Source organism: Neophocaena asiaeorientalis, unplaced genomic scaffold (assembly GCF_003031525.2).
Source record: "Neophocaena asiaeorientalis asiaeorientalis breed wild unplaced genomic scaffold, Neophocaena_asiaeorientalis_V1.1 scaffold548, whole genome shotgun sequence".
In the NCBI taxonomy this organism is placed as follows: domain Eukaryota; kingdom Metazoa; phylum Chordata; class Mammalia; order Artiodactyla; family Phocoenidae; genus Neophocaena; species Neophocaena asiaeorientalis.
In genome coordinates, this window is record NW_020172009.1 from 235,290 (window position 1) to 259,286 (window position 23,997).

Here is a 23,997-nt window from a genome sequence, read left to right on the forward strand (position 1 = left end):
AGGGATAGGCCCGGCACCCATCCAGGACTCAGAAAGCGCTACTGAATGGACAAGTGGAAGCTGGAAACATCCATTGCCTGCAGAACAGTGGACTCTGTGAGCATCACTTTCCTCCATGTGTCCATTCACTAAATATAGCCAGCAGCCAAATGGAAGGTTGGCACACTGGCATGGGCTGAGACTGTAAGGTGGGGCTGCAGCAGGAGGCATCTAAGCCCCATGTCGGGGGACACCTTTTCCTCCCTAGACCCAGACCTTGTCCTGGACTTGGAGACATGCCAGGGGAATGCATGGTGATCACACACAGGACTTTAACCCTAAGTCATAGTCAACGCTTTCCTTTAATAGGTAGCATATGGGGCTTCCCTGGTGGCGCAGTGGTTCAAAGTCCACCTGCCGATGCAGGGGATGTGGGTTCATGCCCCAGTCCGGAACAGCTGAAAGACACTGCAGCAGGCTGACAGGCAAATCTAGTTCTTCCACAAGCCTCAGCTTCCTCACCTGTAAAATGGAAGGAGGGGGGCCAGACCAGAGAGCTTCTGACTCAGATGCCAACTCTAGTGACCCAAAGTGGCTGCCTGGAGCATGATGCCGGGCACACAGTAGCTGCTCATTAAATATCTGCTGAATAAGTTACGCTGATAAAGATCCTGAGTCCACATCCTGGGTGCAGTGGATTGTTGTGATCCATTTCTAATGTCTGCCAGGGCCTCAGGACTGCTGAGTCACCAGCTATCTTTGGACAAGGTTATTTTGAAGTCCTTTCCAAATCTGACCTTCTGGGGGATTCTATAGCCAGAACATGACTGGGAGGATGGCCTGCGGCCTAAGGATAAATGAAGGAGAGGTGGATTTCTGATTAAGAAGGGAGTCCACTGTTAAGGGATTAGAAAGTAAGGAGTACGGGCAAGGCAGAGGACCACCTGGGCTCCTCTTGTACCTGTGAGCTCAGCCAGGTGGTCGAAGGAGGCCAAAGAGGGAGACGGCGGTGGGAGCAGCTCACTGTCCTTGACCAGCTCTTCTGCCTTCTGCCGCAGCCTGGACGCTTCCATCTGGGACTCTTCCAAAAGCTCCCCTGGGGAGACAATGGGGGAAGGAGGAATAAAAGGAATTACTCAGTTCAGTACGCTCGTTCTCCCATCCCTAGCCTCTAAGCCTCCTTCTACCTGGGTTCTGGAGCTGCAGGCCCTGGGTTTCACTCCCTGCATCACCTTGTGGGCTGAGTGGGACACACGTCATTCTAGCCCACAAGGAGAAAGATGCCTGATGAGGAAGAGCCCTGCAACCAGGGGAAAAGGAACAGAGGGGAATCTAGAACAAACTCCTGGTCCCTGGCACCCTCTTCTTGCCTCACTCCCACCACACCTGGCTGGGGACTCCACAAAGCCAGGGGCTCTTTTAGGCCCACCATCATGGTCCCGGGGGGCTACCCACAGCCTACGGCCTGCAGTCAGGGACTGCCTGAAGGGAGGAGACCCTCCATAACATCAACCACCCCTCTGGGCCTCTTTTGCCTTCTTTTGTAAGTGGAGACAGGGAAACTCCATCCCTCCTCCCCAAATCTGTCATTCCAAGGAGAGATCTGCCAAGCAAGGAGAAAGCATTTGGAAAATCGGGAGCTGTGTTCACCCCCAAAGCCTAAGCCCAGAGAAGGCGGCAGCAAGGCAAAGGAGGAGTTTGGAGGAAAGAGAGTCCCCTCTGGATGGGGAAATCAATGAAAGCCTCTCATGGAGGAAAAGACGGCATCTGAGCTGGGTACTGACAGATGGGGACCAGTCAGTCATGTGGAGCTAAGCAGGCTTGTTCTGGGCAGTGGCAACAGCTTGAGGAAAAGCCAGGAACAGAGAAACCAAGGGGCCTCCTCCCGCCTTGCTTCAAGCCAAGCTCAGCTCCCTGCTCTAACACTTGGGGACCGTACCCTGGTTGCCCTGGTGATGCCAGCTCTCCCCATTTCTGGTGCTTCTGGAAGATGGGCCATTCTGTTTCCCTGTCTGCTAACTGGGCCTGCCAGCTCCCTCTCTGCCACCCCAGGCCTCCTTCTCAGTCCCTCAAGGTATTCTGAGTCTTGTCATCATGGTTCTGGGGTGCTAGGGACTCAGGGCTGGGAATACTGCCACCATGCTACAGGAGTACACAAAGACACAGCTGTGGGGCAGGAGGGAGAGGGATGACTTGGGCAGAAGCATATACCAGCTGGCACTGCAGGCTGCAGGGGGGAGGCTTGCAGGCAGAGTGCAGGGTCTGCTTTACCTAACATCTTTATCCCTTGCATTTTTTCCTTCAGTCTGGAATTCTCCTCCACTAGGCGCTCAAAAGCTGCGGACACCTCGCCCAGAGGTACGCCGCCCCCAGGGTCGTAGATCCGGTATGGTCCTCTCCCTTCCATGATGGTGGCTCAGCCCCTGCCGTGGTGCCCGCCTGGCTGTAAGGACAACAGCAGTATGTCAGGGGGCTGGCCAAGCCACTGAGGCATCCTAGTCAATCAGTGCCCCAGAAGGCAGTCACCATAACCCAGAAGAGAACACAGCACTTCAGACTGCCTGGCCACAGTACAGCAGAGCAGAAGAGTCACCTCCTTTGATCTGGAAACTTTGCCTCTATTAATGTAACCTAAGAGTGGCATCAGTTTCTTTCAGCAGCCTCACTGTACCACCGGTTCATCTGGAACAGCAGTCAACTGTGAGGTGCAACGTGGAGTACAAGGAAGAGCACTGGCCTTGGAGTCAAAACACTTGAGCTCATGTCCTGTTGACAGGGTCCAGAAGAAGGGGACCCTGCATCACTGCATCCGCAGCACCCAGCATGGTGTTAGCTGTGACAGGAATGCCCAATAAACACTTATCAAATGAATAAATAGTCCAGCTATTAACTCACTGTGGGATTGTGGGCAGTCCCTTCCCCTGTTGGAGGAGGGGAAATGAAAGTCTTACACTAAATCAGTGATCTTTAAAATGAAATGTTTGTGCCCAAAGGGATAAGCAAGTCAATCCAATCTGAATTTCCATTTATATGTGCACTACCTTTTTTAAAAGAAAGAACAAGAAGAAAACCCCCTGACTAATATTTACTATATGAATTGACACTGTCAACCTCCTCCTTCCAGTTCTAATGAACAGATGGATTTTCCATCAAAGCACCATCTACTTGTGCAGCAAGTGCTCTGCATTACTCTGTTCAATTTCACCAGCTTTATTTCATTTGAAACCACTGTGCAAAGTGATTTCAGAATCCGAGTTCTGTGACTTAGCAGAGAAACTTCTTTCTTGCATTCATTCATTCCACAATTATTTATTGAGCATCTGTTCTGTGCTGGGTGCTAGTCTAGGTGCTAGGTAATTATCAGCAAACAAAATAGACAAAAATCCTTCTTGGAGCTTATATTCTAGTGATGGAGGTAGACAAGTAGATACATAGTGAGAGAGATGAACATAGTATTAGGGGTGATAAAAACATCTACGGACAAAAATTAAGCAGGAAGTTTGAGGCAGGGACTTTATAGAAGGAGGTGAGGGAACTAGCCATGCTGATATCTGGGGGAATAATATTTCAGGCAGAGGGAACAGTAAGTGCAAAGGCCCTGAGGCTGAAAAACTGATTCAGCCTCCAGCCCTACAAAGAGCTTACTAACCACGAAAGAGCTCCAAAGGCCTCCACCGGGGACTTCAGAAGGACTTGGGGCCCCGAAACCTCCCTCCCAAGATCACCACCCCCAGGGCCAAAACGATTTCAGTCACGAGTTCTCAAAGGCCCTTTGAGCACCCACAAGTGCTCACTGCAAGAAAAGAGTAAAAAGGGACTAATAATAACAGCCACCATTCATTAACCTACTTGCCAGGCACTGCATTAAGCCCTTCAGATGCATTACCTCAGTCAAACTGCACAACAACCCCAAAATACATAGTAAATTATCCTCACTTTATAATGGAGGCTTGGTGAAGTTAAGTAACTCAGCCAGGATTACACAGCCAGCAAGTGAGGGCCAAGATGAAAATCCAGTTCCACCTAAGAAAGCCGAGCTAATCACCTGCTATCCTCACACAGCTGCCAAGACTCAGGCCAGACGGGCAAAATGCAAGTTCAAGCCTATTTGTAGGGTAACGTGGGTACCTTCTGGGCTGTTTCCCCTGCCTTGCAGCACAAGAGATAAACAAGGATTTTGCCCAGAGGGTCCACATTACCATGGGATGCCATGAGCCAGGAGGAAAAACAAAATTCTGGTGAGAGGGACCTTTCCCCCAAAGACTAATGAAAAAGAGAAACACACACTTGAGAGGCACCCATGCCCTGCTGAGCCCCACAGAGGCAAAGGACAGCTGCCCACACACCCAACACAAAAGTCACCAGCCAGCTTAGGGGGGACTTATTTTTAACTTGAAAGGTCAATGTTACCCAGCAGAGCAATAAAGCTTTGAAGTGGTCACTGAATTAAAAGACAGTGTGGGTAAGGCACTTGACACAATGACTAGCATTTAGCAAGGAGCTTGAAATGTTGGTAGACGTTGGGGGCGTCCTTTCTCTATGCTCCCCTTTCTCCTGTGTGCCTCTCCAGCAAGCCCTTACGCCCAGTATGGAATATATATGACTGGGGTAAGCCTATGTGCATCTGACTGAGAACCTCCTGGAGGCAGGGGCAGGCTCTCCTCAGCTCTGTTGCCAGCACAGGCCTGGCACTTGGGAGGTGAGCCGTGATTAAGAGCTGAATGGAGTTCACAGATGGGGAGACCAAGAGCCGGAGAGGCCGTAGCCACCTTTGGTGATAAGTGACAGCAGGTGTCCGGGTTCCTGCTCACCACTCCACACTCACCCTACATGGAACTCACAGCTGACATTATGTGATGATTTGGGAATGTTTTTACTCCACATCTGGCTTGCCCAATAGATTAGAAGCTCCACGAGAGCAGGGGCCGAGATCACCTGGTCTATCAGGGTATCTTCAGAGTGGTCCAGAATAGAGCCCCAATAAACCTCTAATCAGAACAGAGAGACAGAAAGGGCCAGAGGAACCCTTGACCCTACGCCTGCCTCCTGACAGGCCATGTGCAAACATCCTGAGAGCCTAACCGTGATCCACGGACCAGAAGCACCTGGACAGCCATATATATATACTTCTAGAATCGAGGCTGGCACAGCCAAGATCTCTCAGAGATGCTCAGATGTAAGGCCAAGCGACAGAGCAGGATACAGGATACAGGAATTGAAACCCCACCTCCACGTCCTCCAAACCACACATGCTCTCCCTATGCACTGGGGAGCCAACAGGGAAGCGGATTCGCGGGAAGCAGCGGAGGGGCAGGCAGGGCTATTCTCCTGACTCCAGCCTGGGCAGCTGGGGGGCAGGGGGAGAAACAGGCTACAGGCAGAGGGAGCCCAGACCAAACAGTCTACTGTGAGAAAGTCCTCTCTGGAGATCAGAGGAGCTGCCCAAGGGAGGGTCTGGACTTCTGGAGGAAAGAAACACAAAGACAGGAATGGGGAATTTCCACGTCCTGCTGACCTCATGCCCAGATGGTCAGCGGCAGTTCCAGGATGACCGCCGGGCAGATGGGAACTCTCCTCCTGGTCTGTATGGTTTTTAGGCCTTTCCTGGAGAGGGGACTCTTTCCCAGGATGACAGAGCTGGACAGGAATCTCCAAGGGCAACAAGGCCAAGCCCGTTACCAGGCGCCCCAGGGGTCTCGGAATGCGGGGCCGCATCACTGTCCTGCCTCCCTGGCTGACAGCACATTTCCCCTCTGTCACAGACCGCACGAGTGGGTGTGGACAGGGGAAGGAGGCGCTGACCACCCACACGCCTTGCATGGGGCAGTACGGGAGCTCAGCGCCTAGGCATCTGGGGCATGAGCTCATCTGACCCTCCCTCATGGTGTGAGGGCAGCAGTCAGGCCCCAGAGCAGGAAGACCAACGTCACACAAAACATCAGGATGGAGCTGGAAGGTGCCTGCTCTCTCTCCAGTCTGCCAGTGCCCCCCCCCCTCCATTTCTGCTCCTGTGCTGCAATCCCACTGCAGAGCAGAGGCCCCATCCACATTCTTGCCACGTCTGGCCTGGACTCCATACCCACCTGAGCCTGGTTCCTTTAAATTTAAAGCTACAGATCAGGTGACCCGCCAGCAGTGGACACCAACCTGCCTTCCAAAAACAGAAACCGTCGGTGGGGAAGAGGCAGCCAGCTCAGACCTTCTTCCAAGACAAGATCTTGGCTCAGGGCAGGGGGGTGGGATCCCACAGCCCACCCTGAGAGGCCTGGGGGTGCCCGCTGGAACCAGAAAGTCCCGATTTAGGGGCAAAAAAGGGCCCAGAGAGATGGCAGGCCAGGCAGCGACCACAGAGTGAAACGACGGAGGTGATCCTGTTGAAACTGAAGGAGCCACCAGCCCAAAAAAAGAGGAAGAGCCGGAGGGACAGGACGACAGGTGAGCAGCTAAGGGGATGGGGGGTGGGAACGTGGGCCCAAATCACAACCTCCACCCAAGAGGATGATGATGGTTGAAAAAGGCTAGATTCAGAATTAAATTTACATTCCAGCTTCTGCACTGAAATGCTTCAGCCCATCAGAAGCTGCCTTGTGATCAGCCATGTGCTGGTGCCAGAAGTAGGGGCTCCTAGGTATGAATGAATGATATGAATTCGCATAGCCAGTAACATTTGCAAACTACCTAGAGTTTCCCAAGCATTGTTTTCCTGTCACAACAGCCTTGGAAAGAAGGCATGGCTGATGTCTGTTCGACAGATGAGGAAACTGAGGACCACACTTGGGAACTTAGTCTGATCTAATGCCACTGGGCACTGGCTGCAGCCTGAGGTCAGTGAGACGCTGCAGCTCTGGGGGAAGTGAAGTTCTCCCTGGACCAGAGGAAAACTCCTGAGTAGATCTCTGGTACTGGGAGTTGGGAGGTCACGGTGGCCAGCAGCCTCATCCCCAGGCAAAGGCAGGGGCTGGCAGGGATGCTGGTGGGTGGGGGTGACAGCGCGGTGAAGGGAAGGGATCTTCAGGAGGAAGGCACAGGACAGGAAATCAGAGGTCCTGATGTCTACCCTCTTGCCCGCTCTGATGGGCATGGGCAAGCTGTCCACTCTCTGTACCTCAGTTCCCTCACAGGCACAGGGAGGAGCCTGGACCACAGAGAAACTGGCTGATGACTTAAAACTGGCCTAAGGATCCATGGAGACCCAAGCCTTGGCTTGGGAGCCAGCCACAAGGCAAGGAAAGAGACGGGACCCAGCACACTGGAGATAAAACAGCCTTGGAGTCAGGAAGAAAGGGGCCCAGTAGGGTGGGATCTGGGGGTAAGCAGGTGAGGCACGCAGGGTGCAAAACAAAAGGGGGCGCCCAAGTGCACGCAAGAGACCCTGAGCGGGAGCCCTCCTTACACACTGCACCTGGGGCCTCACCTGCGCCTGCCTCCCCCGGTCCAGCTCAGCTCTGCCCACCCCTGCAGGCTGTGTGATACTGGACCAGCCCCTCACCTTTTCTGAGCCTCAGCTACCTCATCTGCAAAACAGGAATAATAATAGAATCCACTGCAGGTCAGATTAAGGAAGTTAAATGAAATAATATATGTATAATTGGAAGGGAGTTCTCACTTTCTACTTCCCAATTGTTTATTTAACAAAGAAATGTATTCATTTTGTAATAAGATTTCCTAAACAATAATAATAATAGTACCTCACTAAGTACCTGGCACTCAGTAGGTTCTTACTAAAAGGTTGAGGCAGCCCCATAACTGTGCCCAGCTGATTGGTTATGGCATCCACTTAATTTCTGTGAACTGCAAATAACTGTTAAGCAGGGACACTGGGACAACACCATAGCTGGTGAAGCTGAAGCTACAAGAAGCCCATGGACCAAGGCAATGCTCATGAAAGATTAGGAATCATCTGAGTCTCATTTTCCTCAATTGCAAATGGGAATATCTTGCAAGTCCCCCAAGGGCTAACAGGAAGTGAGGCATCATGAAAGCACCTCGCAAACTAAAGCAAAAATCTGTCCACATCTACACTTCGTGATGACCTCCAGTCCTCCTCACCCACTTCACAATCAGGGAAACTGGGGCTCCAGGTCCATCCATCAAAGAGCAGGCAGTGCCCTCTTGATGGCTGTCAGCAGAGAGACAGCACCTATTTAGATGGTTTGTACCCAGGGAGCCCGCCTTAGCATCCTCCCCAGTGAGGAGCCAAAGATTTAATCAGTCTTTCCAACCAACTCAGTAATAAAGAGGCTGCAGGCATGGGGTGTAATATGAGGAACGGGTGGGGCTCAGGAATCGTAGGATCTAGTCAACGTACACCAAGGCAAATATCTTCCATCACCCAGCCTCAGTTTTCTAAAAGGAGAGGTTAGCAACAATAGCAATAATACAACAAAAGGGGGAAGACTAGACAAACTTTAAGGCCCCTTCTAGTTCTAACTTTCCAGAACTTGCAATTTATTGTCATCCCTTTCTAAAACCTTCTGACCTTGAAAAGCCTGCTCTCCCCAGCTCCAATCCCTCCCAATGCCCAAGCAGATTTCCCTGCCTCATCGATCCTCCTGCAGTGCTATCAGGGGTGCTGTCGCCTCCCCAAGAGCAGTGAGAAACCCCTGGATGATGTCTGCAGCCTTTCCCCAGGTCCTGCCCTCCTCTCTGGCCTGCACCCAGGCTCTCCAGCTCAGCCCGAGAACTGTGTCCTTCAAACATGGCACACGTCTCTGTGTCCTTCTTCCCCTCCTCCCCTCCACTGACTCACCCACAGAGGGAGCCCCACTGCCCCCACTTAGCCTCCAAGACCCAGGCTCTACACTATCAGCCTAGGGACAGTGGGGAGGACCAGGGCCATCAGCTGGCTGGAAACGCTGCAAAAGTCGACCAAAGAGCATCTAACTAAAGCTGGGAGAGGGCCTGACAGTTGTATGCTACCATATGCCAGGCACTAGGCTGGCATCATTACCAACATTATTACCTCATTTTCTTCTCACCACACAGAGGTAAAAATTCTTATCCCTGTTTTCCAGCAAGAAAACCAATCCTCTCGGCTAGATGGCATAATCTCTATTTTTCAGATGAGGAAGCAGACTCAGAGAGGTTAAGTCACTTGCCTAAGGACACACAGCCGGTTAGTGGCAGAACAAAGAATCCAACCTTGATCTATCAGACTTCAACATCGGTGCCCTTTCCACTGGCCTGCACTGACTGAGGGGCACAGGGCTCTGTGCCTCAGGGGGAGGACACCAGTCCTGCCTGTTGTCCCACTACCAGGAACATGCCCCAGGTTCTAGGTCCCTACCTCTATGTGTTGCTAACTTTGCCTCAGGTACCAGTCTGCCCTTGATTGCCAGCAGTCAACAAGGCTTAGACTCTCAGGATGAAAGGAAGCTCAGGGGAAATTCGGTCCTGTGCTTATCTGGTCCCCAGGGGAGCCAGGGGACTCTGGTTGACCATCTTTAGTGACCCAGACCAACTTCCTCCTCCAGGAGCCTCCCCTGGGCAGCCAGCATTGGCTGTAGTTAGGCTACTCCCAGTTCTGCGTCCACTGACCCTTGCTCTGCTTCCTGGGGTTCCCTAGAATAAGGAACAAGATGACCCTCTTCTCCATCTCAGCCCTGAGGAGAGATGGAACCTGCAGCATTCTCTCAAAGCAGTTTAGCCCTTGTTCCCTCCATCGCCCTTTGTAGGGACTGGCTTCCAGACCCCTCCGCATCCATCCGCTCAACCCTCCACCCCCACCCTATCTGCAGCTGGCTTTGAAACTGGACACAACACTCCAGGTGTGGTTTGCCTGACCAAAGAGAGCAAGTTTCACCTCCACCCTTTCAGGTATTATGTTTCTACTGATGTCGCCTTGTGGACATTTGCTTTTCCTATAGCTGGCTGCCCACACTAAAGAATGTCCTTTCTCAATGACGTCAACAATCAGGCTTGTATGCCTGATTGGCTGAGAAGAAAGTTCTTTTGTAGAAAAGTATGCTTGAGGAGGTTTCAACTATCTAAAGGGTCAGAGGTAACTGACTGGGTAATCGCCTATTTAAGTAAGCTAGGAATCTCTGTGTCACTATACACAGAGACTGGACAAAGATGTGCACTGCCACACACTTTGTAACAGCAAAAATGCCCTGAATGTTCATCAAGTGGGGACTAGTTTAATAAACTACGGTGCATTCATTCAATGTACTACTTATACAGCCATCAAAAAGAATGGGGCAGACTGCTTTGCAATGACAGAAAGGTGCCCATAAAATATTGTTAATGGGACTTCCCTGGTGGCACAGTGGTTAAGAATCTGCCTGCCAATGCAGGGGACACGGGTTCAAGCGCTGGTCCGGGAAGATCCCACATGCCGCGGAGCAACTGAGCCCGTGTGCCACAACTACTGAATTCCGTGCACCTAGAGCCCGTGCTCCATGACAAGGGAAGCCACTGCAATGAGAAGGCCGCACACCACAATGAAGAGTAGCCCCCGCTCGCCACAACCAGAGAAAGCCCACACGCAGCAACTAAGACCCAACGCAGCCAAAAATAAATAAATAAATATTTATTTATTAAGAAAAAAATTGTTAAGGAAAAAAGCAAAGTATAAATTTATATGTATAATAGGATACTATTTATTAAACATCACACAACTACGTGTGCATATCTGTGTGTGTGTGTGTGTGTGTGTGTATGTATACATATATGTATAAAATCTTAAATGTGCACAGATAAAGGTCTGGAAAGATACACACCGAACGGCTGCTAGGAGACAGATCTAGAGAAGGACTTGGGCTAGGGGACTGTAATCAAAAGAAACTTTTTTTAACCTAGTTTTTTAACTCTTTACAATGGAATCTAGTCCTGTTCTATTTTTTAAATTAATTTTAAAATACAGGTTGGAGAGAAGGAGGAGAAAAGAACACAACGTTCATTTTTTACGTTTGGTATTGCTTGAGTTTTTTCTCTAATGAATACATGTTATTTTGTAACACTTTTAAAGGAAGAGTTTAATTTTTTGTTTGTTTTTAAGTGGCTTGACGGGGCCAGAACAAGAGGAAAGGGCTATTGTTCTGGCAGCAAATGAGGCTGGAGGGCTGCGGGCAGGGATGAGAGCCTCCTTATTATGAATCTGCTTCACGTGGACAGACAGGCTATAAGGACTGAATCATAAATAAGGAGGGAAAGCCCAGGGACAAGTTTTCTAGTCAAGGAATGTGGTAGATGGAGACCTGGCAACTGTAAAGGAGAGCTTCAACCTGGAACCGCCAGAAAGAATCTGGCTTCAGGAAGGTCAGGGATGGGCTTGAGGCGACAAAGGCGGGAAGAAAAGCACCGGACTTTGGTGCTGGAAACAAGAGCGAAGCTTCCCACCCATTGCCTGTGGGCCCTCACACGGGGACTTATACCTGTTTTGCTGGAGAGGAAGCCGAGTCAAAACAGGTGCAGAGCTGGGCTCAAGGTGGCACGGTTCCCAAGGGACAAAGGAGAACAGCCCCACCGGATCATCAGTCCCCAGCCTGTACTCCCCACTGCCAACAGCCCCCTAAGAAGGGCTGAGAAGGCAGCCCAAGCAACCCCGGCCCGCTTTCTTTCGCCTCCTCACAGTTCCTGGGATCCACAGGTACAAATACTCTGTGCCGAGAAGCCCGGCTTCCCTCCTAGCAGCTGTGACTCTCTTAACCTAGGAGGAGCACATCCACTATCAGCCACAGGGACAAAGAGCACTAGGCCCAACCTTGGGACAAAAGGGAAGGGAGGGCTTCCCTGGGGGCGCAGTGGTTGAGAGTCCGCCTGCCGATGCAGGGGACACGGGTGCATGCCCCGGTCTGGGAGGATCCCACATGCCGCAGAGCGGCTGGGCCCGTGAGCCATGGCCTCTGAGCCTGCGCGTCCGGAGCCTGTGCTCCGCAACGGGAAGAGGCCACAACAGTGAGAGGCCCGCGTACCGCAAAAAAAAAAAAAAAAAAAGGGAGACTCGACTGTCCTCCTGTCTACCTGACCCCAAAATGCCCAAAGCTGGTTTATCCAACAAAGGCTTTCTCCAGCCCTGTAACTCCCTCCTCCAAGGGGGAAGATGACAACTTTTGAGAATTCCCCTCATACCAAATATGGTGTAAAGAGGGTTTAATGGGTTCAACTCCTGGTTCTGCTCCCTCACCAAGTGACCCTGAGCAGTCCTCACTTTCCTGGTTTCTTCCCCCTATGGAAATGCTGTGAGGACCAACTGGGAACACTCTGTAGACTATCCCAACAGGAGCCACGGTGGTTAGGAAGAGAGCTTCTGGGGGCAAGACTACCCAGATAAAAGCCGGAGATGTCCTATTTTAATAGCAAAGGCTGGAAACAACCTAATGAAGAAGAAAATGAATAAAGACACCGACGCCAGTTCACACCAGGGAATGCTAATACTATACAGCTGTGCAAAACAAATAGGCACCCGCTAGAGACACAAACAAGGATGAATCTCACAGATAAAACACTAAGCGAAACAAGCAAGTTGCAGAACACAGGCAGCATGATGGCATTTAAATAACATTTTAAAACAAACAAAACAATACTAAATATTGTTTACAGATGTATATGTTTATAATAAAGCTGTAGAGAAATACAAGAGAATAAGCTCTAAATTCAGAACACTTGTTTGCTTCTGGAGGGGTGGGGAAGGAGATGATGGGGAGAAATTTCACATGAACAGAAAATACGTTCTTTCTTAAGCTGGATGGGTGGATGCCCAAGTGTCTGCATGTTACCTCTGTGTCTGAAAGATTCCTTCGTGTTTTCTAGAAGTCAGGGCTGCCGTCCTCAGACCCCCCACTCCTCTTCCCAGAGGTTGGGGCGGGGAGTGGCAGCACCTCAGAGGCAGCAGTGGGGGTGTGGCAGGAACTGGGGTCCCTCAGACCACTGAGATGAAGCTGGCCATGAGGAAGGCACAGGACCGGGGTGTGCTGGCCAGCTGAGAGCGGTACAGGCGTCCTCCACTGCGGGTGGAGACAAAACCAAGGGCCCCTGACTCATGGGACACCCCCACGCCCGCCCTAAAAGCACCAGCTCTGGTCTCTGAGTAGATGACTCCCTGGTGACACGACACCCCAGCCCCCAGCCTCCCCCCACACACACACACTCACACATCTGCCTGGGCCACCGGGTCTCTCCACTCCACAGGTGCTCAAGGACACAGGCAACAGCCTCAGGGTGGGCTCCTTGGGGAGAGGAGAGTTCAGCCCCACCCGGGGACAGCCCCCAGACAAAGAGCCAGCCGCCCCTCAGCCCAGTCGTCCATTCCTATCGGAAGAGCGACTGTCCTGGGCCGGTCACGGGGAAAAACAAGGACTTCCTCCCGCAAGCGGCCGCCCAGGTCTGTCTCTGCGGGCCAGGGAGCCTTGCTCCCCACAGAACGAGGGGCGCTTCTCCCTGCTTCCCTGTGCCTTCCTTCTGGCCACTCTCCAGGGGGCTCCAGACACTCTCCAAAGAGGAACAGGAAGAGGAGGGGCAGGTGGGGAGTGGGCAGCAGCAAGAAGCCGGGAGGGTGGGCACAGAAAGGCCTGGCCCTGTGGGAAGAACTCGGCAACTACCGGAGCCATAGAGGGTGGCCCAGTCACTGGGCTACAGTTTTCTGGAAGTAATGCCCTAAGACACCTGCCACTGCAATCCCTTCGTTTTGCAGCTGGGACACCAAAGCCAGCAAAGGGAGGAGGACCTGCCCAAGGCTGCAGGGACGGCAGTGACACAGAGGGGAAGCAAACCCAGTCTTCTGGTGGCCAGCTGCGCGCTCTTTTCACCACACATCCTACTGCCCTCCCTCTCTCTCGTCCTGCACCCCTCCCTCCATGTGGTCAGGTGAGCAGTGAGGGAAAAAAGAGGGACGAGAAAGGAAGTGGGCCCACAACGGGGAGCCACCTGTAACAACACTGGAAGGGGCCGCCTACAAGGCAGTTCACTCCTGACGCTGCGCTGGGGGTGGTCAAGCAGAGGCTGGCTGATCACCTGCTGGGGTGCTGGGTGCTGTTGAGGAAATTCGGGCCAGATGTCCTCTGCGGCCCTCCCACATGTCTACTGCCACTATTCCAAACAGGGATGGAAAGACGTCTGAGACAAAACAAAGGATGACCCATCCAGAGAGGACACAGCATGGTCCAGAGGCGGCAGAGGATTAAAGGCAAGTCATCCCGAAGCATGAAAAATCGGACCATCTGTATCATCTCCTACTGAAATCCCTTCACCAGCCTCATGATCAGCCTCATTAATAAGATTTAACGATGTGCGGCAGCCAACAGCGATTGATCACTTACCCCATGCCAGCCCTGTGCTGAGTGCTTGACACACACTGTCTCATTAATTCACACCACTCTGGAAGTAGCACTTATGTCACATAAACTTATAGAAGAGGAAGCAGACACAGCACGCACCCAGGTGTGCTGAACTCTAAATCAGGCACACTACACCACGGGTTCTCAGAGAGCAGCTGGACCGGCAGCATCAGCATCACTGCCACCAGCTGGATCAGACACCCTTGGGGTCGCAACCCTGCAATCTGTTTAACAAGCCACCCAGGGGGCTCTGATGCACGCCTGGGCTCGCCAATGCTCTGATCACTTCCCAGTGCTGCTGACGGGGGAAAAACTGACTCTTCTCTGCCTGGTAGTCAAGACTGTTGGGCTTTTCCTAGCCCAGCTGGTCAGCTCCCCCAGTGCAGCAGAGCCTTAGCCCATATCCTCTTACCCTAAGTTGCAGAAGGGGCTCAGGCCCCACTCTGCACCTCATCATCTTGCCTGAGCCCGGCCTTGAAGTCGCCTCCTTCCAGAAGCCCCCTGACCATCTGGCACCCCCAAATTGCTCCACACCCCAGTCAGGCTTACTGCCGGGCACGTGCTGGCACACTACGCCTTCCAGCTAGCACTCATGGCACATTTCTGTCCAGTCCACAACGAGTTCCTGGAGGGCAGAGCCAGTACCTTATTCACCTGAGTACCACGCCACTCCACACAGCACCAGGCCGGAGGGCTGTCAGGAAATGTTTGCTGACTCTCAGAAGAAAAGAAAAATGCCTTGGGAAGCAAGTTCTGGCTCTCACCCTGACTCTGCCACTACCTCTCCGGGACAAGTGCCTTCCCATCTCTAGGACTCAGTTTTCTCATCTGTGAAATGCACCATTATTCTAGCTTCTTCTATTCTACTCATCTGCTGAACAAACCCAGCAAAGCCTTACCCCAGACACTCTTTATCTAGTATCAGGAACGCACACGTGAAGACTAAAGAGGTCCCCCTGCTCTCACCCTTCTATTCTAGGAAAAGAGGAAGACAACAAACAAGCAAACAGTAAAAATTACTGTATACCTGACACATACCATGTCTACACACATACTTTCTCAACTGCAAATAAGCAAGATCGTTTCAGGGCATGATGAATGTATTAAAATATATATATAATAGTAATATGACAGAAAGTGAAAAAAGGGGTTATTTTGCATAGAAAGGTCAGGGAAGGCCCCTCTGAGGAGGTGACATTTGAGCTGAGACTTGACAGATAAGGAAGAACCAGCCATGAAAAGAGCTGGGGAAAGGTGTTCCAGGCAGAAGGAACAGTACATACAAAGGCCTCAAGGCAAGAATAAGCTTGGCCTGTCCGAGGGGAAAAAAAGCGGGCTGCTGTGGTTAAATCACAGTGAGTGCGAGAAGAAAATAGTACCCAGTAGCACCCAGAGAGGGAGGCAGACAGCCGACCTCCTACAATTCTGAGGTGTTCAAATCAGGTCGGCCAACCCAACCCAGAACATCCGGGGCCCAAGTCACAGGCAGCACTGGGGGTTAGGGTATGAGTCAGACCCCACGGCTTCCTGGGGCCCCAAAGGCCCTGGTGGGGGAATAGGGGCAGGCAGCAACCCTCAGCGTGAGTGCCATGCCATCCCCACGGACACACATGGGTGGGAGAAAACAGGGTCACATAAGTATGTAGAACATAGGACACTCACGGCTGCAGCCTCCAGAGGGACATGATCAAGTGCTTCAGTGAAGTGCCAGGCCCTGATCACATTATTTTCCCAGGACACAGCCAGGATAGTGGAAAGGAAACAGGGCCCAGGGTTCAAGGCTTACTAGTCTTGGGCAAGTCTTAACCTTTTGGGGGTTCAGTTTCCTCACCTCAAAATTGAGGCTACTACTAGTGACTCTCTCCTAGGGTTGCTGAAAAGAGTAAATGAGATACTAAACATAAAGCACTGTGCCTGGCACACAGTATGTGCTGATAAATGTAAGCTGTTATTATTACCATTATTGGTTTTTCACTGCCTCAGTTCTCTCTGCTGTAAAACAGTGATATTAATACATCATAGAATTGCTATGAGTTTGTGCTAATAAACATTCCAGCCTCCTAATGCAATATCCATTGTCAGGAATGAAAAAAAAACTGAGAGTCCTCTTTCCGGATCTCTCATCAGCTGCTGAATTCCCCTCTACCCTACCACATTGTTTGGAAAATGAGTAAGAGCTGATTAAATTCTATTTTGACAATACTGTGAAATAAAAATGATGCATTAGGAATCCATAGATTTCTCTGCACTGTCATTCTGCAAGGGGGTGGGGATAAACGTTGCTGATTCTTCTGCATCATCCACAAAAGTCCCCCCCTCCAACCAAAACACGAAGTCTCACTCAGCTGCACAAAATTCCCACCCACAAAATTCCCATACAATTAAGGAATATATAATACAATCACTTTCATGTACACACAACTTCACACACTCTTGCAGACAAATGTTCTACAGCGGAAAACTCACGCATATGTAGAAACTCCACACCCCAAATCGCTCCCCAAAATTCACTACAGCTGCCCTGCAAATGCACCCAAATGTTGTCTCCGACAGTGGGCAAAATATGTTCAACAGAAACAGTATAGCACAGAGTCTGGAGTCAAACGCCAGCATTCAAATCCTGAATTTGCAACTCTCTAACTGTATGACCCCAATCTCCAAGTGCCTCGGTTTCCTAACCGGTAAAATGCAGATTATAATAATCATACTCGTTTTGAGGATGGAAGTGGCAATCAAACGACGAGTTTAATACATGTAAAGAGCTTAGTTCAGCACTTGGAAAGCGCCCAATAAGAGTTATTTTCCTCTTCATTACGTGTGCACACGGCTTCCAAAACTGGTCTCCCACACTATAAACAGACCCACGCCCGCACACACACCCTCCAACCCGCGGGTCAGCACACCCAGCACACAGCCCGCCTGCAGTTCCCAGACATGCTTGCCCACTCAGTGCGCACGCGCGCCCACCACCCTCCGCGCAGGTCAGGGATTCCCCACTCGGCCGGACCCGGCCGCCCCTGGAGGTGCCCTTCCCCGGGGACCTCGGGCGCCGGAGCCCAGGAGACAAGAAACCCAGGCCACCAGTCCGGGCCTGACCCCCCTGCCACGCCCGGTGGACTACCGAGGCTGGGACCGGCCCAGTCCCAGACTCCCTTCCTTTCCATCCCCGCTCCGCCCGGCCGGCTTACCTGAGGGTGGGGACTCGGGGAGACAGCACCCCGCTCTCCGCGTCCAGCCCGAGTCCAGGGACGCGGTAGAGGCCTGGGCCAGTCTCTGGCCCCGCAGCACTGCACAGGACCCCGGGTCGGGGCAAGGGAACAGGGCCGGTGACTAGGAAGTGCTGGGGGCTGGGCCGCCCCACCCCCTGGGAAAGTCCCCAGTGATTGACAGGCCGCTCGCCCAATCACGCTGCGCCACCTGGGCGGGTCCGCAGCCACCGGGGTGGGACGCAGAGAGGTAAACAGCCGCCGCCGGAGCCGGCCGGTTTCTGGGTAGCCTTTGCCGCGGGCTGCAACCTCCGCAGGTCCGGGCAGTCCCTCGCGGCCCTCCCTGCTGCGGAAACTCCGGGCGCCGGAATGAGGCTGGGGCCACCCTGAAAGCCGGAATTTCACAGTAGAGACGAGCCTAAGAGACCACCCACCCATTCCTTGCGCCGAGGGGCACAGGGTCCGGAGCCCGGGGTGGGGGGCGGGGGGGACTTGCCAAACGGCATGTAAGCATTTGTAGCTGAGCCACAGCTAGAGTTCGGGGTCCTAGAGTTCGGTCCAGGGCTCCCCCGGACTTCTTACAGAGCTCACAGAAATTCTGAGGTGAAAGTACCCTTAAAGAATCTCATTGTCACAGCTGACATTTTTTGCGTACTTACTGCTCCAAACTTGGTAAGCACTTTGCATGCTTTATTTATTCAGTTCGGTCAGCCACCCTAGTGAGATGGTTTTTATCCCCCACTTTTTTTTTAACCATAAATAAATTAATGTACAAGGCGCGTGGAGGTTAGATGACCTCAGTAAGTGGCTGAACCAAGATTGAAACCCAAGTGAGCAAATCCGTAGCCCACTTTCTACACGGTCTACCTATATGTGGGCCAGATCATGCAAACAGGCTGTGAGATTTCCCAGACCAGGAAGGAGCAGTAACTTGGTTTACGCTTGGGAACACTTGTTTTTTTAAGCCCACCATTTTATTTAAAAGAGGGTAAATTTTAATTTCAAAAAGTGTCAAGTCCTAACTTTGGAATATAGGACAGGTCTTCAAATTGGGTTAATATGAAAAACTTTATGAAAAACTTATTCCGAAAGATTCATTTCACCGGAACTATTGAAACCTTAGTCATTGACAGGCCCTCATCCTCAGAAAGGATTTGGGGAACTATTTCATACAGGCCCTCATTTTACAGGAGAGCTCTGTAAATTAACTGTGACTCTGTGTGAAAACACACACACACACACACACACACACACACAACCTACGCAACTATATGCCTAGTCCAAGAACTCTCCTTTCAGGCTTTGTGACATCCTGGGATGCTTTTAGTTACTTCAAAGGGGTTATCAAAGTCTCAAAACGATATTAATTCTAGTTCATTTTAATTATGAAAATAAGTACACATATTTTGAAGAGAGGGATGTGAACACCAAACAAAGCACCACTGAGTGTGACCAATCACCAGGAGATTACGATCTTGGACTGGTTCATACTGCAGCTCTCAGGCATCACCTCACCCATTTGTGCGCTGCCCCCGCCCGCCTGGGCCGGTTTTCTTCCTGCTCTTGTCTGTAATTCCCAGTTTGCTTTTCCTGGAATGCACTCTTCCTAATCCCAACCAAAGTCCTTCTCATGAACACCGAAATTTACTTAAAAAAATGAAGAGTCTCCAACTGTTTGCATTTTGTTTCCAAACTATTTCAGCTGTTTTTGTAAATGTCTGACCTTAGATAATTATGCAAATGGTTTCATTCCCCAAAGTGCCGGGTGATTCCTAGAAGTGGGCTTGTTGGACAATGCTCTAGTATGGCACAAAAAGGTCACACAGTCATCTTTTTGCCCGATTCCCTCCTTCTGGATAATTTTTCTTAACAACTGCAATATGTGAGAAGATGCATCTCTTCGAAGTCATGACCACATCCACCTCTTCCATCCATTTCAGTCTGAGTTCTAAACATTCCATGTTAGGGGCCATTGGACCGTTGATCACAATCCCCTATTTGGCAGCTGGTAAACTGAGTCCTCAGAGTAGTAAAGAACTTACTTAAGGCCACGCACATGGAGTGATGAAACCAGGGTTGGAACCCAGGTCCTTGGCTCCTGGTCATATGTGCTCTTTCCACTGCATCATGTTGTCTTTACAGTATCCTGATTTTTCTTACTTTCTTACAGAAACTCAACACTCATGATGAACGTAGGCCATAGACCTAACTAATGGGGTTCTAACCATTCAACCACTGCCTTCCTGGGTGGCCTCTCTAAGTCTCTGTTCCTCTCTAAAAAATGGAGATAATGATTACCTACCCCTTAGGTGATCATGAGGATAAATGAGATAATGTAAGTAAAGCCCAAAGCTTGGCACACAGTAGGCATTCAAGAAAAGATAGTGGTTTGTAGATGTGGATTGCATGCATTGAGTAGAACTTCACTGTTAAACCCAGGAATGCAACCTCCCCAGGCTCCATCCCACCATCCACAAACTCTCTGGGACCCTAGACTCTGGGGGCTAGGCAGGGTAGGAGACGGGCCCCCTAGCCTGGCACCCCCTTCTCCCCCCAGCCCTGGAAGGAAATTTCCAAGCTGGGAAGCTGGGCCTGACACTGAGAACTGAGTGACTTAGTCAGCTGGGAATCTCTTGCTCTTCCAGAGTGAGGACAAGCAGCAGTGCAAAGCCCCACCTGGCAGGAGAATCAAAAGGCCTGTGTGTTGTTTCGTTGTTTGTGTGTTGTTTCGTTGTTTCGTTTTGTTTTAAGGCAGGCGGTTTCCCAATCTCTTTTCTACCACTCCCCCGCCCCCTTCCACCACCTCCACCAAGGCTGCTCCAAAGTTTCACACCTAAATCCACATTTGAGGGATATGAACCACATACCAAAAAGCCCTCAACCTATAAGTGATTTAGCTCTAAATCAAGGGCCAAAAAAGGAGTGAAAGCTGCATATTAAAAACATTAGAAGGTAATATTTATGGCGTATTTGCTGTGTGCTAGGTCTGCACTTTCACATATCTCCCAACCAGCCTCTGAGGTCAGAACCATTATCACCCCCACTTCACAGATGAAACTGGGGCTCTGAGACGTTAGGTGACTTCCACAGGGTCTTCAGCAGCAACAGATCACTGGAACATGAAGATCCCGGTTCTTAATCTCTTCACGCTCTTGAACATTATACTATGGAGTCTTGCCAGCTAGCAAGGCACAGAACTCAAAATGCCAGTCCTTAAAGAGTCCTTAGAAAGGATCAAGCCTTTTTCTTACAGGGATGAAGCCACTGAGGGCCAGGGAGGGCCAGGGACTTGTCACAAGTCTTACAGCAAGTTTGGGATACTACTTAAGTCTCCTGCTCCCGGAGCAATGCTATTTCCACACCTCTCAGTCCTGGAAAACAGAGCTTCTAAGACAAACGAACATGTGCCTCACTCTGATAGGTGAATTAGTGAGTCTGGGCCTTCGCTAGGGGTGATGAGCAGCTAATGAACTAAGAAAGGAGCAGTCCTGGGTCCGGGTCCCTTCCTTAGATCCAGTCCCACATCTCCATAGCCGGAGGCAATCTCAGGAATGGAAAATCCTACGATGGATTCTAGGTGCTTTTTTGGTGTTGGGTGTGTGTGTGTATATGAGAGGGAGATTTCAGTGATAAATGAGAAATGCATGTCAAGCACATGGTGTTGGCTGACATTGTATTAGGTAATTGTATTTGGGGGTAAAGGGTAAATAAATGAGCAGTCTATGGTGTCTGCTTCCCACCCTAAGCCCCAGAAAGCATTTAGTTCTATCTACATCCCAAATAACTGCCTGAGAGGATGGATACAACGGCGCTAAGAAATCCATAACTTTGGGGCTTCCCTGGTGGCACAGAGGTTAAGAATCTGCCTGCCAATGCAGGGGATACGGATTCGGGCCCCGGTCCGGGAAGATCCCACATGCCGTGGAGCAACTAAGCCCGTGTGCCACAACTACTGAAGGCTGCACACCTAGAGCCCATGCTCTGCAACAAGAGAAGCCACCGCAATGAGAAGCCCGCACACTGCAACGAGGAGTAGCCCCACTTGCCACAACTAGAGAAAACCCACGCACAGCGATGAAGACCCAACATAGCCAAAAATAAATAAATAAATAAAAATTTATTCTTTAAAGAAAGAAATCCATAACTTTTCACATTCATTCAGCACTTTAAGGTGAATTAAACCATTTCATATTAACAGTTTGCCCCACTTCCAAGAGGCATGTCATGCAAGGGTTAGGAGGTGGACTCTGGAGTGTGATAGACCCTGGCTTGGATCACAGTCCTGCCACTTACACCTCACGATGACTCTCCTCCAGTTTCCTCATCAACAGCAAGAAAGTTAAAACAGTGCCCAATACACAGGGTAGAAAGAATGAAACGTCACAGAACCTGGCATCAGTGAGAGGCAACAATGATACTTATGATCAGCCCTATAGGGTGGGCAGGGATCATTCATCTACTCTTTCCAGTGAGGACCTCAGGGCCCAGAGCTGTGGAGGAACTTGTCCTAGACTTCACAAAGTGTTCTTGGAAACACCAGGCTTAGAAGGCATTTCTCCTTTTTCTCCAGGGTCTTTCCTGTTTTCCTCTTTTTTCATCCTAACTGTTTCCGCTGCGTCCCTGGGCTTGCCTCTTACTCTAGGCTTTCTAGGGCACCGCTGGAGGAGAGGAAAGGGCAAAGTGACAGTGGGGGAAATTCCCGCCTGTAGCAGACGTGGCCTAGCCAGGCCCCTCCCACAGTTCCTGGGAGCCCCAGGCCAGCTCCTCTCCCTCTGGCCTCCCTGTCTCCAGCCCAGAATGTCAAGCAGATCTGAGTTTGGATCCAAGCTTGCCCCTTGTCATCCTCCTGGAAGTGGGAAGAGGTCAGCCAGGCTCAGCCCAGCCCCTGAAGGAGGCAGACCCATGGGAACCAGAGCATTTCCTAATCCTGGGAAGCCCTGACGGTGCTGTTCAGCCTCACCCTAAGTCCTCTCCCATGCACCCTCTTCTAGGGCCCCTCCCACTTCTCCCTCCATTCTTCTCCAGCCCAGAAGCCACTGTGACAGCGACTTGGCCTCCACTCCTTGCCCCTCCTAGCCAGGGACTTCCCTGGGCTGGGCCTCTGACCAGCTTTGGAAAATCTGGACTGACTGTGATCAAAGAGGAGGCTGCATCACCACTGTCTGCCAGCCCATCACCCACTCCTAGTGCCTCGGGCTCTCTCTGTGTTAAAGGCTCAACCACAGAAAGGTCCAGCTGACCCTGGAGGAGAGCAGGTGGGAGAGCCCTCCAGACGTCCTTTCTCCCCCGTGTTACGGAGGGCCCCAGCCTTCCACCATGTTCCCAAGGGAGGCAGGGCCAGACTCCCACCTGGTCTCTTCCTGTCTAGCTTTAGACCACTGAAGTGCCCAACACATGCCCACACACTCACCCACAAAAACTCACAGACACATAATCATGTAATGACCCAGACACAGACGCCCACAGACACACTCAAACACATAGACAATGCTCACACGCTTTTGCTCACACAGTCGTACACACAGGCACCTCGGGAGACGTGACACACGCTCACAAACGTAGACACATGTTCTCACACATGCACACACACACACACCTGCCTTCACACCTGCAAACCTACCTAACCCCTTTTCTTGGGAGAAGGATAAGACAAAAATAGACCTTTCTTTTCCTTCCTTTCGGAAAAATTGGCAGCGACCGGAGAGAAAAAGACTGGCTGAGAAGGCAGAGCAAGAAGAGGAGGGCAGGAAGAGGAAATAAGAAATGCAGGGAGAGACGCAGGAGGAGAACCAGGCCAGGCAAGGAGGTAGAGGCCCAGAGGCCAAGCCCTGAGCGGGTGAGGGAGCTGGGCCGGGGCAGCCACAGATCCCAGCTGGCAGGAAAGCGGAGGGGGCCCAGGTGGCTCGTGGCTCAGCCAGGAGGGTCTGGTTGGCCCCAGCAGTCTTGTGCGGTGAGTCCTTGCCCTGTCCTGGCTCACGGCCCCCGGGCCGGGTCACTCACCTGGGGAAGGGCAGGGGAGGACGGGGTCTGTGCACGGGGCTGCCACCCGAGAAGACTCCTCAGCTCACTGCGCTTCTGCAGGAAGGAGAGCTGGGCCAGGCTGACTTTTAGGCAGGAGGGGAATTCCCCACAACAGAGACGCAGGCAGCCCCGCAGACTCGACTGAGGCCCATCCCGCCCCCTGGCAGAGCACAGGGCCCTTCTTTGTCAGTTCCCCACCTGTCACTTCCCAGACGGGCTGTCGCTTGCTGTGAATTCCAGGGCAGGGAGGGGGTTCTGGGTAAGAGCCCGCCCCGAAGACTGATGATTCTGTGGCTGGACTGGGAACTGGCCCAGGGGCAGAGGCAACCCGGCCGGCCCACCCTGCCCCAGCGTCGGTTCTCCCCGAGGACCTCGATCTCTTCCTTTGCCTAAGGTGGGGGGATTCCAGCACCCAGGGTCCTGGCCAAAATCACCAGCCGCCCAGCGCACATCCTCTTGCCGATCCCCCCTCCCCGTTCCTCTCCCATCTGTTTCCACTTAGTTTCTTCTCCACA

The 23,997-nt window shown here is 51.6% G+C and overlaps 1 protein-coding gene across 10 annotated transcripts in view; it reads right to left on the reverse strand.

Moving 5' to 3' along the window:
- The window catches only part of TNIP1 (TNFAIP3 interacting protein 1), a 45,150-nt gene extending 27,549 nt beyond the window's left edge, over positions 1-17,601 (reverse strand). For 8 of the 10 annotated variants that reach the window (XM_024750166.1, XM_024750150.1, XM_024750187.1 and 5 more), the window contains exons 1-3: positions 17,444-17,601; positions 2,251-2,422; positions 941-1,075 (exon numbers count right to left, since the gene is read on the reverse strand). In XM_024750166.1, the coding sequence (XP_024605934.1) occupies positions 941-1,075; positions 2,251-2,386 (271 nt within the window). In that variant the 5' untranslated portion in view covers positions 2,387-2,422; positions 17,444-17,601. Of the gene's footprint in view, positions 1-940; positions 1,076-2,250; positions 2,423-12,698; positions 12,927-17,443 lie in introns of all 10 variants that reach the window. The other 2 variants (XM_024750137.1, XM_024750173.1) reach the window with 2 other exon arrangements.
- Between the last annotated feature and the right edge of the window lie 6,396 nt (positions 17,602-23,997).